The sequence below is a fragment of the Ceratosolen solmsi genome, unplaced genomic scaffold, assembly GCF_000503995.2.
Source record: "Ceratosolen solmsi marchali unplaced genomic scaffold, CerSol_1.0 scaffold30, whole genome shotgun sequence".
Classification (NCBI taxonomy): domain Eukaryota; kingdom Metazoa; phylum Arthropoda; class Insecta; order Hymenoptera; family Agaonidae; genus Ceratosolen; species Ceratosolen solmsi.
This window is the reverse complement of record NW_011948421.1, coordinates 2,535,438-2,550,189: the sequence shown is the minus strand read 5'-3', so window position 1 is coordinate 2,550,189 and position 14,752 is coordinate 2,535,438. Positions and strand designations below refer to the sequence as shown.

Genomic DNA, 14,752 nt, shown 5'->3' with positions numbered 1-14,752 from the left:
TATAAAACTATTATTTATACGTCAATGTTGCCAAAGTTCTTACGGACTGCGAAACATTACGTTAGCAGCATCATTTCTCTCCCTCCATTCGGACATTTGGCCGATATGCTAATGGAGCCTTATTATTATGCGAAAGGATAAATGTCCGCGCGTCTTTATCCTATTCTTTAAAAGGCGCAACATAATATATCCCATGTCGGTAAACTCACTTTCGTTGACAGAGGTTCGACAAGACGAACGGGCCCCGTATTAATATTTGTATTGCCTTGGTCCTTGATCCGCTAATTTTTCATTCTCGTATTTAATTCGTGTCCCCACTGTCTCTTGGACATATATTGTATATCGAGAATCATTGTGCTTGTCTCCTAATTAAAATCGCCGACTCTGAATTTACTGCGAGACGAGCTACTATTCAAATTGGTTTTAATTATAAAAAAAAAAAAAAAAAAAAAAAAAAAAAAAAAATCCATAGCCCGATTCTTCGATCCTATGACGAATCTACTTCTAAATAACAAAGTCCATGCACAAAAACCTTGGTTTCGTTTTATCATCGCACTGTATTTATTTTACGCCATCTTGTCTGTCTCGCGATAATCCGCAAAAACAAATTTAACGTTCCTCTGAAATTTCTATAAATTGTATAAAAAAAAAAAAATTTTTTTTTTTTTAAATAATAATAATAATAATTGGAACGGACTGTGGCTATTCGTCTGGTTGCGCACTCGTATGGTCGGTTCGGATCTCGACAGTGTCCAACTTTGCTGCTCACATTCCCAGATTCCAACTTTAAAGTCATTGTCGTTGGAAAAATCTGTCAATGTACATTATGTATGTAATGTATGTAATGTATGTATGCAGGGCTCCGAAAATTTCACAAACCCGGCGAATAATTTTCTCAGCCGACCCGAATTATAGCGAGCACTATCGCTATAATGAAACTTCACGAACATCCAAAATAGCTCCCTCCATACTTCAGGAAAGTCTCCTTATTGTCTCTCATACATGTGTACTTTCTAGGACAACGAAATCGACTCGGTCGACCCTCGATTGACGAAGGAAGTTCGAATTCGAGTGCCAACGGTCTGTGATGCCAGGCACGGACAAGGCGAATTTGTGATAATGGCGAAGAAACGACTAGGAGATCTCGCGCTATCTTGCGCTCCAAGATTGGAGGAGTGGGCAGAGGCCGTTCGAGAAATGGAGAGCGCACCATGCGTACTGAGGAGTTAGCAGAGGAAAATAGGGAACCGGCAGTCGTCGGAGCTCCTCAATAGCCCGCGAAACTCCCTAATATTAACACGAAGATTATTTACGAACGCGTAGTTGTGTGTAATTGGTACGTCTCTGGCGCTTTAATATGTAATTATTATTACGTAATTTCTAAATTTGCTCGTGGATTTGTGTGTTTGAAAAATTATTGGGCTTCGTGCCGTTTGGATGATGTCGCTGGAGCGAGATAATTCCATAAATAAATAAATAAATAAATAAATAAATAAATAAATTCGAATATATTTGGGACGAAAGCCAATTGAAAAAATTGTGATAAATTTAGAATTTATACGTAATAAGCTGTAAAATCAGGAAAACAAGCGCATTGTTATTGTTAGTTATTCATTCAATGGGTTATTATTATGATAGTCCGACAACGTCAAGTTACAGAATAACGTGGAAAAATCGTCGATTCGTCTCGGACAATTACTGCAATGGCTTTCCTTTCGATCGATCGATCGATCGATCGATCGAGCATTTATGTACTGTACAAAAAGCCTGTAAATAGCTGCGCGCACGCACACGCACACACATGTGTGTGTGTGCGTGTGCTGCAGCTTGTATATATTGGATGTACTTCGAAAATAAGACATCGATCTCCGAACTGTGATATTATTGTATTATGAGAGATTTTAATAAAAACGGATTTATTGTCGTTTATGAATGAAATATTATATACAATCAATATCAACGTGTTTTTTAGATTTTAGTTTATGGATCTTGTAGATCCATTGGGATGTGATGAAACTGATTGTACGGTTTACAGAAATTTTCTATAAAAGAAATGTATTTAAGTAATAAATGATGATTTTGTAGAAAAAAAAACAATTGTGTATTTTTATTTAAAGTAAGGAGGTCTTAATTACCTAAATGGTGGCTATGGTAGCTGAACATTTGAAGAGGAAGAAATTGTTATTAAAAATTCTTTATTCATCAATGCATCGATGTAATTCGTATGTCTTCACATTTATATAGGAGCGAGAAAGAAAACTAATTGTTATAATCAATAATATTAGAGCTTGTTATGTGAATGTCTTTACTTTGTGTCGGTTGTTTTTAACCTTTTTACATAAAAATTTGTCATATCAATAAACACTGGAATGCATCTGAGATGGATAAAGAACTTATTTTTTTATGACAATCGGCAAGACAATGCTTTATGTTTTGTCAATTTATAACTTTTCTAAGTGATTGAAACAAATAACAAATATGGAGCGCTGTTTTACTATTATCTAGGCAGTGAATTTGAATAAACGAATTGTGGGTTGAAAAAGAACTTTATTTTAAAATATATTAATTATATAAAAGTATGTTTGAAATTACTTGTGAAATATCTATGTCTTGCAATAAACTTTTTAATGAATATATTTGCATGAATGCATTTTTAAATGGGAAATAAAAATTATGACATTCGATACGTAAAAGTTTAGTGTTAAATATATATTTAAATATATAAAAATACTTTATTAAAAAATAGAAACGGATAAAAAACAATATTACATTTTTATTACTTTCTTTTCTCAACAAATATATAATATATACCTTATTTTATTTCTTTCCTTCATTTTTTTATTTTTTATTTTTTATTTTTTTTTTTTTATATAACAAATACATGAAAAATACGCAAGATGAGTTGATGTGTAATAATTGCATGTCAGTAAAAAAAACAACAAGTCTTAGTTTCTATACTTTGGCGTAATGTTGTATTTGCAATGAATTTTAAAGATCTTACAACTCGATTCGATATAGACAATCTTTGCATTTTTATCTTCGTTTTCATTGTAACGATATTCATACTTTGCTTGCACTATCCCTTGCCAAATGTGTTATTAATAAAATATTTTGAATATTGCCATTATTAGACTTAAAAATTAAAATTTATTTATTGAATTACAATAATAATAATTTTAATAAATGAGCAAATAAATGTAATGGAAAGCACGCAAATCATCTTATATTTTCATATTTTAATTTCGGCACTCGTCTATTGGTCCATGATCGCAATATAATTTATGATAAATTCCAATTACTGAGCATTAAAACGGTAATAAACAATGTAACTAATAACAATATGCTCTCAAGCAATTTTAAACAAATAATAAAAATGTTTTACAGCATTAAAAATTAAATTACAATTATGTACAAATTACTATTAGAATTGAATATAACAATGTAAAATAAATAAATTTTCTCTTTTCATGAATATATTATTATTATTATTATTATTATTATTATTATTATTATTATTATTATTATTATTATTACTACTACTACTACTACTACTATTATTATTATTATTATTATTATTATTATTTAATGATGATTGTCAATATTATGAAGCAAATGACAATGACAAAAATGTAAAAAGATTGCACGGTAATAATTACTTATTGCGAAGTAACTTTTCGTAAATTATTGCGAGACGGTTGCAATTGTCACAACGGCACGCACAAACGGAAGCTTCAGATGCCATTCGATGAGTGGTTTGCTACTGTTAACTTATTTATGAATTGTAAGGATAATTTGGGCACAGTGGAATTATAAGATCGTCCATGTTTGGAATGACTACAACCTTTTCAAATTCTCTCAATAACTTCGTTTCAATCCACTTTGTTACGTACACAATGTTTACAGCTCGTTCTCCAACTGCAGGTTTGGCCGTTAAACAAATCTTTGGAATGGGTTTGAAACCGTACCAAAGCCTGTCCGAGGGTGATGGAGGTATATTGACCAGTAAGCGTCCCTCTATACTGGATATACTAACCATCAATCTGATTTCAGTATTTGAAACTCCCTCCATTGCTCTTTTAATGTATGACAATTCAGTAGCCTAAAGTAATTTGATTGAAAAATGTTATATTTTTTAAAATAAGCTTTTAACTGCATGTAGGATGTTTCTTGCGATTGTTAGGTCAATTTTAAAGCTGATGTATGAAATTGTTGGAAGAAAGAAAAAGAGAAAAAATCGTCTTATTTAAAGTACAGGTGAAATATAGAGAACTTTCGAAATACTTACGTGCTGAAAGTATTTGTTAGATGCTAGTTTATCAACCATATTAAGAAACTTCCATCCGGACGATTGATTTGGTCTGAAAAATAATTTTCATCATAACTCATATTGATAATGTGAGGGTATATATATGCGAGGGTATTCCTTAGGCAATAATTACGAAGCTTACGTGTTTTCTCGAGATGAAGTAGTTGTTGCCAACGAAACGCCATCCTCGTCCTCTGTGGACGTTTCTGGACTATCTTCCATATCGCTATCAAACATCGGAGATCTAGTTGACTGCATCCTATCAGCTCCTATAATGTCATTTGAATTTGATGATATTAAGCTCGTCCTCTTTAATTTCATTAGATTTAATTTTGTTTCTATGGTCATGGTTAGACTCCCTTCGTAAACAATATCTAAGTCAAACCACAGTCCACGCTCGTCGACAAAGGGTTTCGTTGTATTATTTATTATTGGCGCGCCTTGGCCTATCACTAATTCAGATACGAGCAAACTTTCCATAAAATATGGAAGCTTTATATTAGAAAGCTTTCGTTGTATTTTATCTTGAATTACGTTAATGGTATCCGAACTCTTGTGCATATCAAAAAGTATCCTAGCGAGCAATGCATTTATCCATAGATTAACATTATTATCTGAAGATCCATTGGTAGCTTCGTCCTTAAGTGTAGAAGGTGCCTAAAATGTCATTAAAAATATTAAACGTTTCATCGAGCTTTTCACTGCTTTTCAACGATCGAAAGATTTATAAAACTTTGGACAACTTTACCTCCGAATATCGACTCATGTACGCTTGATAGGATAATATGGAAGGCATTTCAACGGATGCAATGGACGGTGTTATTGGTTTTGATTCAAGATTAATCGACGATAAGGAACTTCCTAAAATTGTTTCATCTTTTGATGTGGAATTCGAGCTTTTTCTGTCACTATATTCCGACGCAGAAACTAAGCGTCTAAACCTGAAAACAAGACACTTCTTCTATGACTCCTTGAACTAATATTTAATTATCGTTAATTTTATATTTAAGTATGAAAATATATACCACTCTTCTTTTTGTCGATCTGTTCTAGCAAAAACATACAATTTTACTTTCATATCCTCGCTTTCGTAATCATCCTGGCAATCTTCAAAAATATCTTTAGAATCTTTGGATTGAGAATGTTCGTCATCGGTTTCTTCTTCTTCCAAAATCATTTTATCTGCTTCCATATCAATTTGTTGAGGTTCGTCATCGGAAGAATTTTCAATTACGGTAATATCATTCAAAGTATCTTTCTCTAATGTAATGCATATTGGATACTTTTTACTCCATCGTCTGCAATAATTAACCATTTTTTATGTAAGAATACCTGCTTGTATTGAAAGTGATGATAGTTGTGACGAATAATATTTACAACTAATATCTTCAGATCGTTTATTATGAACGGATATTATAAAAAAAATAATACAACGGTAACAATTTTCTACCGAATATTTATTATCATTGATAAAATTAGTATGTTTATGAAGGACTATTTTTAATGTTAAATTGTAATTTGATACTTATTTGCATTGAAAAATTATTACATTGCACAAGAAAATGTTAAGGCCATTTTAAGAGAGAAGCTAGCTTTTTATTTTACTTTTTATTTTAAGTTTTATCTATATAAGCAATTTATAAATCCTAATTTATGAATAAAAATACAAAATTTACTATTTAATTATTTCAAAACTTTTATAGATGTACATTGTGCATTCATCCTTTATATGGATGAAAAATTTGTTTTTGTCCTTAAAGTGCTAATACAATTTACAACGTTTACAACATTGTCAAACTGAAAATGTTTAGTTACAACGATATATTTAAGCTAAGCCATGGTGCGTAAAAATTTATAGTTAGTAGATAATGGTAAGGTTGATTATAACGTTATGTAGGATACCAAAATGTTACCTTAGTCGAATAAGACCAGACGGAAGCAAATCAATTTTTGCACCAGCCAAAGAATATTTCCTTTTTTTGGTGAATTTGGGCTTGTGCATTGGTTCATCCCAAACAGCTCTTTTAGGAATTCTAGTTCTCGTTTCCATAATTTGAAGGGCATCCCCTTGTAATTTAAAAAATACTGGCTTTGTACGAGCCACATGATAATTATCAGGATTATAATTGTATGGTAGTTCGTTTAACCATCCTTCAAATTTTTCTACACAAGCGTGTTCCACTACTGGAATTTCTAAAACAGGCGCTACAAACTTTACTGGGAGAGTTAACATTTGATTAAAAATTTTATAAATCCTTTGAACCAAAATTGAAATGAAAACACCAGCCAAGACACCCATAAAGTATTTTGGTAGTGGAATAAAGTAACAACAGCAGATTGTAATTATCAATATTAGCATTTGATGATATATTCTATTTTTCAATTGTATACGTAAGTAGTCAGATTCCGTTAAAATTAAATTTGATGATTTAAAAGTCTCTGGCAAAAATGATTTTATATTTTCTTTAAGCCTAGTTAAAACATTTGTATTAATATGTGGACTCTTTTCGATTTCCATATACGAACTAGCCTCTTCGTTAGGACCATTGTAGGTCAATTCTGATGCCTCGATACCACTTTCAACACTATCGTCCTCTAATTTTTTTGCTTTTAAACCAGTTTTGATGTAAGAAAATCCTACGAATCTAGATGAATTTGCTCTTTTCCTTAAAACAGGAGAATCTTTATCTTGTTTATCCGAGTTGGTTTCTTCGGTCGGCGTTATATCACCAAAGTCTTCGTAATCACTAACGCAATAATTGTCCATACTTCTATTATGTTTTGATTTTTTTCTCTCGCTCTTCATTTCACATAATCTTTCCTCAAAGGTTTTTGTAATTTTGCCTTTAATGTTCGATAATACTTTCCACGGATCAGACGATGGTATTCCTTCCGATGAATTTTCATCCAAACTCACTGACTGTCTGTCAAAACAATCATCAAAGTTACTTCCTTCGTTAGTAATGCTGATACAACTTTTTTTAGGACTATGTTTTGGGGAAGCCCTTTCAGAATCCGGAATCAAGGGTTTCTCATCGTCTGTATTTGGATAAAGTTCCTCCAATTCGTCGTCGCTGGCATGATAGCGTATCACAGGTACCGACATTGCGTGTGATTTCCCTATTGGAATATAAAAATAAAATTATATTAGATTGATTCGATGTATTTTACTTCTAGTACCGTTACTACTGCTACTACCGTTACTACAACTTGTACTATCGCTGCTAATACTACTATAACCACTAAATAACAATACAATTTCCCAATTTTGAAACAATGCTTTAATTTATCTAAATTTTATCGATGTTTTTACAATGGAAGATCGATTGTCGTTAAGAAGGATATTTTGCTTAAGAATACAGTGCTTTTGACATTTAATGTTATAATAAGAACAGCCTTAACTCGTTAAACAGTCGGATAACGTCGATCTGCAATCCATATCGGAATCCAGACTTATTTCACCAAACGGCAATGCCATCAAAGCAGCATTCCTCTCAAATTCCCAGCATAGTAAACTTAAAATAATAACACACTGGATTCTCCAAATTATTTATAAATCAAGAATTCAAACCTAAAACGACCAACCTACGACAACAATTAACGCCATGGAATTTTGAATATTCACAACGGTAACCGCCAACAACAACACAAAACTCCTGCGCACCCACATCCCCATCGTAATTATAACAAATATAAAGATAACCTTGAAGTTATAAAATACTGGCTATCAATATCGAATCGGTGTAAGGCACTCGTTGTCGGAACATCTCCTCGGCCCGGCCATCGACTTCTCCACTTACCTTTCGTCATATTTAAGCTGATCTTCGAAGGACTGTGCTTGGAGCTCATATCGTTCGCAAAACGTCTTATTTGCGCGAGCTCGTTAATCCATCAACGATGAGTCAATGTTAACATTTCCCACGGCCAGCCAAGCGGCGCTAAATAGCATTGTCACGCGCCCAAGTGCATCTCTACGTTTTGGCTAATGGCTCGCAGCTGGGCCATTGTCATTATTCGGACTCCAAATAACCGATTGACGTTTAGATACGTCGGGAGCGAGCCTCCGTCGCGACGAGTGACAAACAACCGCGCATACTTTTCCCATAAACGATGCTACGTGGACCGCGAGTCTATCGTCTCGCGTTGAGAAGCCACAAGAAGCCACCGCTCGCTCGTTATCCTTCGTCGTCGTCGTGGCGGAGATCGAGTTATTCGTTCGGAAGGGGGTGGATTGGGGGTTGATTGGGGCGGGTGGGGAAAGAGATTCGGCGGTTGGACAAAAGGCCGGAGGGCGGCGCTGCTAAACGTCTTTTACTTCGCGATGTCGCAATTATAAGAGAGAGAGAGAGAGAGAGAGAGAGAGAGAGAGAGAGATCGCGAAGAGAGCCAAAGGGCAAACTGCGGATGGGAGCGGATGCGCCTAAGACGCCTAAGATTAATTAAAGTCTTTGGGTTAAATAGCTTGCCGTATGAAATTGCCGATAAGATTTGCCGTGAGCGTACGATGGGGGAATGACGATCACCGGATGACGTACGATTCGTCGAAAGATTACCCCGAGGCTGGAAGAGAGCGTTGGTACTTGCGTGATCGCTCGGTCTCGATGTACCAATATTCTCTGGGCAACATTATTTTTGTTCTTTTCAAATCGCTCGATTTCGCGGAAGAAGAAAGCCAGGGACCGGGAAAAGGGAGTGACGCGCGTGGATCCCTAACTTGCTAATACTCCGGTGTCGTCAATAGAGAGAGAGAGAGAGAGAGAGAGAGAGAGAATGACTAATTTCTGTCGCAGTGAGTTTCTCATCGATATTAAAACAATAACAATAGCAATCGCATCTCTCGGTAATAATAAATAACAAAAGTTGTTTACCATTCGTTCCGGGAAGCGTTATTTTAAAAATTCATGCTGCGCCTTTACCCAGACCCCGTAATAAACAAACAAAAAAATCGAGCTACTCGACGTACGTAATGTATTATCGTTCGATTGAGGAGGAATCGCTCCTAAAAGAACAAGTTTGTTTTAGTAAAAAAAAAAAATAAATAAATAAAGAAGGAAAGAAAAAGAAAGAAATTAATAACGGTCAGTGAGAATATGAAGGCGAGTAATAATTGTAAATAACATTTACGCGCGATACTCGCCGATATTAGTGATCAGTTTCATCTGGCTTTATCCCTTTTCCTTGAATTTCAAAACGATCGGTATAAATCGAAAATGATCTTTGCAACGGTATTCTTTTCCTTACTATATCAAATTTCTGATGCAAATATTAATTTATTCAACTGCAATTCGTAATCATGTATTCGGTATTCGTATTACAGACATATGCTTACACATACGCGAGCGCGCGCGCACGCACATATGCTTTTGTTGAAATTAACTTGATCCCAAAGTCTTTTCCTTTTTTTTATATGCGACGCGTCATTGTAAGACTTGCGTTAATGTAATGGCGTCTAAATAATGTTTATACTAAATGTAATGTAACGAGTACGATGATAATAAATAGTAATTTATCAAAGTACAAAAACACATAAATAATAACAAAATCAATATAAAGTGCTAAATATTATTTTTAATGACTTCCTCTCGCTAACAACATAGGTCATAATCAAGAATATGATGGCGAACAATGAATTATTTGATTTCTTAAATATTGTCCAAACATTTTATTTTATTATTATTATTATATTATTATATTATTTAATTTATTGACAATGTTGTTAAATCAGATTCATTGTCAAGATAATTTCTGTTAGGCGATCCATTAATTGAGGTAAGACTACAAACCTCTCCTGATTCTATAAAACTTAAAGTACACAAAAAGAATAAGATTTACATTATTATTTGTCTTTGTTGCGTGTTATCTGTTACAATCATATTTTTTGTTATCGTAGTAAATTATTTAATGTTTTTTTTTTTTTTTTTTTTTTTTGACAGAGTTTAATCTTTAATATATTTACAATAGAAACGGATAGTTTTTATTTTACTAAGAATTTCACATGGAACAGTCCCGGTATTCATTAAATTTTTTTTTTATTAAAGAAACACAGCTTTTTTTTATTATTAATATTTCATCGCTGTATGTTTTATTGTCTTTTAGATAATTCTTTTTCAATTAAAAGAATATGTGTAATTTGATTTTATGCTATTCAATATTCAATTTCAATTTACCGTGAAACCATTTTTATGAATTTGTATTAGAAACACTTTTTTTTTTTTTTTTTTTTTTTTTTTAATATTGACTAATAAACAAGTTAATATTTCCTAATCACATAAATTGTCTTGCACTTTTATGAATGTAGAGTAACAAAAAGTGACTATATCTATAAATAAACATTGGATGTTTTTATAATATCGTGACTGTATACATAAATACAGAATAAAAAGTAAATGTATAAAATTATTATATTTTTAATTTAAATTGCTTTCTTAATATCTAATTGTTGGATTTGATTATAAGTTTGGAAAATAAGATTTTCATTTATTATTTTATTTTAAATCTGGCAAATTAAGCCTTTCATTTCATCAAAGGCATTATTTTGCTTATTTTCCATATATGATTGTATTTCATGCATAATTATGTTATTCAAAAGTTGTTCTGGATATATTATATTTTTTTGTACGAAAGGAAAAGCTTAAATTGCTTAGAAAAAATTATTAGTAAAAATACAGAATTATTATTCTTAAATCTTTCCAATGTGAGCTACTGCTGGCTGTCGAGACTATCTACATTAATTTTTTTGTTTTCACTTGAGAAAATTGGCACAAAGAACAATAAGAATGAATCGATAATTCAAGAATTCTATCTATTAAAAGAATTATTTTTATTTAGTTGCATTATGTATTTTAGCCATTTTGCCATATTATTTTATATTATTATATTATTACCATATTCTTTTTAACAAAGTGTAGCATTGTGTCTTAAAGTAATTTGCATAAACTTTTGTTATTTCCTGGTAATATTAAAATTCATTTCTATATTTAAAAAAATACTTCTTTTCTTATTAGAATAAATCACACTTATTAAAGTTAAAGAATTATAATCACATATTCGTTTTATCGACTACTTTATGTCATTCTAATAATTAAATGTTTGACGAATGACAATATACTTTAAGTGGATAATATTAAAAATATTTCATGAATATTCGGTAATAAATAATACTTATACACAATTAACGCTTGAATTTATATGAATTTATGAAAATTGTATATAATTGAGTTGATTATTTAATTATAATTATGATAATGCAATTTTTTAACAAAATTGCATAAACTAACTCATAATATTAATTGAATAAATTATTTTATTTCATATATAACTAAATGAAACTAAATAAAATATTCTAAGCATATTATACATAAGGCAATCAAATATTAAACAAGTTAAATAATAAGTTAATATAATTTTTTTTCAGTTATAAAAGAAAATAAATTTTGTTTCTATACATATTTACACGAACTATTTACATGTTTAATAATAATAGTATATATATATATATTTTTTTTTAACGTATGGTCATTATATTCTTAGTGTTACGTACAAAATTATAGTTATTTTCAATACTTCGCCGAAGCGTAGACCTAACGTTAATCTAACGAATATTATTATATTTAAATAACAACAATGGTCTTACTAACAACTAATAATTGCAGTATTCGTGGTGACGTGGACTGCGTGTAATTAAATAGTTAGCTGCATAAATACTTAAATTTACTTGTTGCACTTTAAAATTCGATCTTTACGTAAATTTGAATATTTCTTATTGATTATATATGCATACGTAAATATGTACTTAAAGTACGTAAAGTCATTATTTTAAATTAAGTTTTTAAATATTACCAATTTTAAATAATAGCTGCATTTTTACAGATTTTAATTAGTCATATTAGTTATAATATAATAGGTTTAATAGTTATAGTAATATATAATTTTGTTGGTATAAAGGAAACATAATTGAATAATGTTATCAACGTATAATTAACATCGTAACAAATATTAGACTATTATTACTTAATTCCATTGCAGAAATAATAATAATATTAAGCACCTTGATGTAGATTAAGTTTTGTGTTTTGACTTGAGAGAGAGAGAGAGAGAGAGAGAGAGAGATAGAGAGGGAGAGAGAGCGAGAGAGAGAATAATATGAATTATAACTTTGATATATTAGGACTGGAAATATTAGGGTCGCGTTAAAACTTGTGAAATTTCATTTTATAAAATGTATATCTTATCGGCGTTAAATTTGTTTTCTGTTATAAGAAAAGTACAATATTAATTCATAGCTATTATATTACCCAGCTTGTTCTGACAAATTATTAAGTTACACATGTGGCGTTAATGTCTGAAACCCCACTTCCTTAAATTTATACTTAATCTTAAATTATTTTCAAAAGTTCATGCTAGTAATGCCTGGAACTTTTGAGTAGATTGATTTAATCTTATAATAACAAAGTCATAATCTCTTATTTATTATCTAACACCATTCACCTAACAATAAATTATTTAGATTCATCGAAGATAAATATTTTAAATTTTAGAATTTAATATAACATTCTGTTATCAATTGTCTATCAAATTTCTCTCTACTGTATCAGTTTTTAATATTACAAGTTCATTATTTATGTTTTAAATAAATTTTGATATGCTGAGAAAAATTGAAATACGAAAATAAATTATGTATGCGTATGTTGTTAAATAAATAAGTTTTCTAGGAATAAAAATTATTAGCCACCATATAATGGAAATGTTGTTGTTTTTTTTTTTTATATGTAAGAGATAAAATGTCACATATGTATAGCGTTAAAAAAATTTTCTCAAGGTATATAGAAAAATTAATATTTAAAATTTAATATTAAAATGGACAAAATTAATTCTATTAATAATTAAAATTAAATTCCTATAGAATAATAATGTAGTTGGAAATATGTTGATATAATACTTTACCTTATGACTGGTTGACGTCTTTATTTTTTTTTCATTTTATCATAAAATTTTTTTATGAAACAGTAATAATTAATTTATCTTTAAAATGGCCATTATTTTTAGTTACTAATTAACATAATTAATTATTACTGAGATTAATCAAAGAAACGTATAAACAATATCGCCATGTAGGTTGCTTGAGAATAAAATAAAATTAAAATATCATTCTAATTACAAAAACATTTTGTATCAATGTACAATTGCTCTATTGCTAGATTGACCGATAAATCTATAATATATTTTGCAGTCGACATTAGCAATTCTAATAATCAAGAGAGTTAAAACACTTACTTAGAGATTCATATGATCAACTAAACATAATTGAGCAATATTATTGCAACATAAGTAATATGTCATTTAAAAGTGAATGGGTATTAACTTCTTTAAATTGATCGTAATGCAAGCAATATTAAAATTAATTTTGACATCTATTATATGAAAAATAGTCTCATATTTATAAATAGATTATTTGGCTTTTTTTCAAATAAGAAAAGTAAATGACCTAATAATTAAATAATTTTAAGTTTATAATGAAGCAATAGCTTATTTATTTAATATTGTGCTATGTGCTACTTAATTCGATATCCAGAATAATTTAGACGCAGACAATAAATTAAATACAATCATTAGTCAAACATAAAAATATAATTAACAATATTATTCGAGCAGTTAAAATATTCCCAATCTAATTGATTTAATGTATATTCTAGTGACTAATTAATAGTTTACTAGGCAACACTATTGTTTTATCTGCTACAAAGAGAATATTATATTATATAAGAAGTAAAGTAATCAAATTTAAGCATAATTATTAATTTTACTTTTTTCTTATATATGATTTATTTTATGATATATACATTATTTACAATTTATTTTTTTAAATGAAAAATATTTAACGGTTGAATTTTATCATTAAAAATTTTGAATAAATAATAATTCAATAATACGTATATACATATATATATATATATATATATATATATATATATATATATATATATATAGATTTTAGTAGCAGTGAAATAATTTAACATTTCTAAGGTATTTTTTTATATCACAGTGGAAAGTATATTTTATCGTTTCATCTTTGATTTGCGATTCTTTAAATTATCTATACTGCCTAACCAAATATTTACCGAGCAACGATTTGTGTAACAATCTAGACAAGGTGATAAATTTTCCCGACTAAAATTACATAATTGGAAATATGAATTTTTATGGAAAAATAGTAGAAACAGTATTCTATATTGAGATTATAAACTTGTATCTTGTTGATTTTAGACATACATAAAAAATCAAATACGTGAAGTAGTAGTGAAAGATAAACAATCGGTTTGCATTCATAGCGGAAGATATATTGTCGTTATGATCGAGTTATGACGTAAATCGCGGCTCAAGCTCGCATTCTACATATGATTATTATATATATATATATATACTTAAAAGAGTAAAATAGTTATATAT

General features: G+C 30.0%; 2 protein-coding genes across 2 annotated transcripts in view; one reads left to right on the top strand and one right to left on the bottom strand.

The window, feature by feature from the left end:
* The window catches only part of Metrn (meteorin), an 11,723-nt gene extending 10,343 nt beyond the window's left edge, over positions 1–1,380 (top strand). Inside the window, exon 3 of the mRNA XM_011498464.1 lies at positions 1,018–1,380. Within this exon, the coding sequence (XP_011496766.1) occupies positions 1,018–1,230 (213 nt within the window). The 3' untranslated portion in view covers positions 1,231–1,380. The remainder of the gene's footprint in view (positions 1–1,017) is intronic.
* Positions 1,381–3,624: 2,244 nt separating this feature from the next.
* On the bottom strand, positions 3,625–8,468 carry LOC105361329 (testis-expressed sequence 2 protein). Its single transcript, XM_011498462.1, has 7 exons — positions 8,107–8,468; positions 6,220–7,426; positions 5,332–5,604; positions 5,040–5,247; positions 4,449–4,945; positions 4,286–4,358; positions 3,625–4,099 (listed from the first exon to the last, which is right to left on the bottom strand). The coding sequence occupies exons 1-7, from the start codon at positions 8,153–8,155 to the stop codon at positions 3,773–3,775; spliced, it is 2,634 nt and encodes an 877-aa protein (XP_011496764.1). The 5' UTR covers positions 8,156–8,468; the 3' UTR covers positions 3,625–3,772.
* Between the last annotated feature and the right edge of the window lie 6,284 nt (positions 8,469–14,752).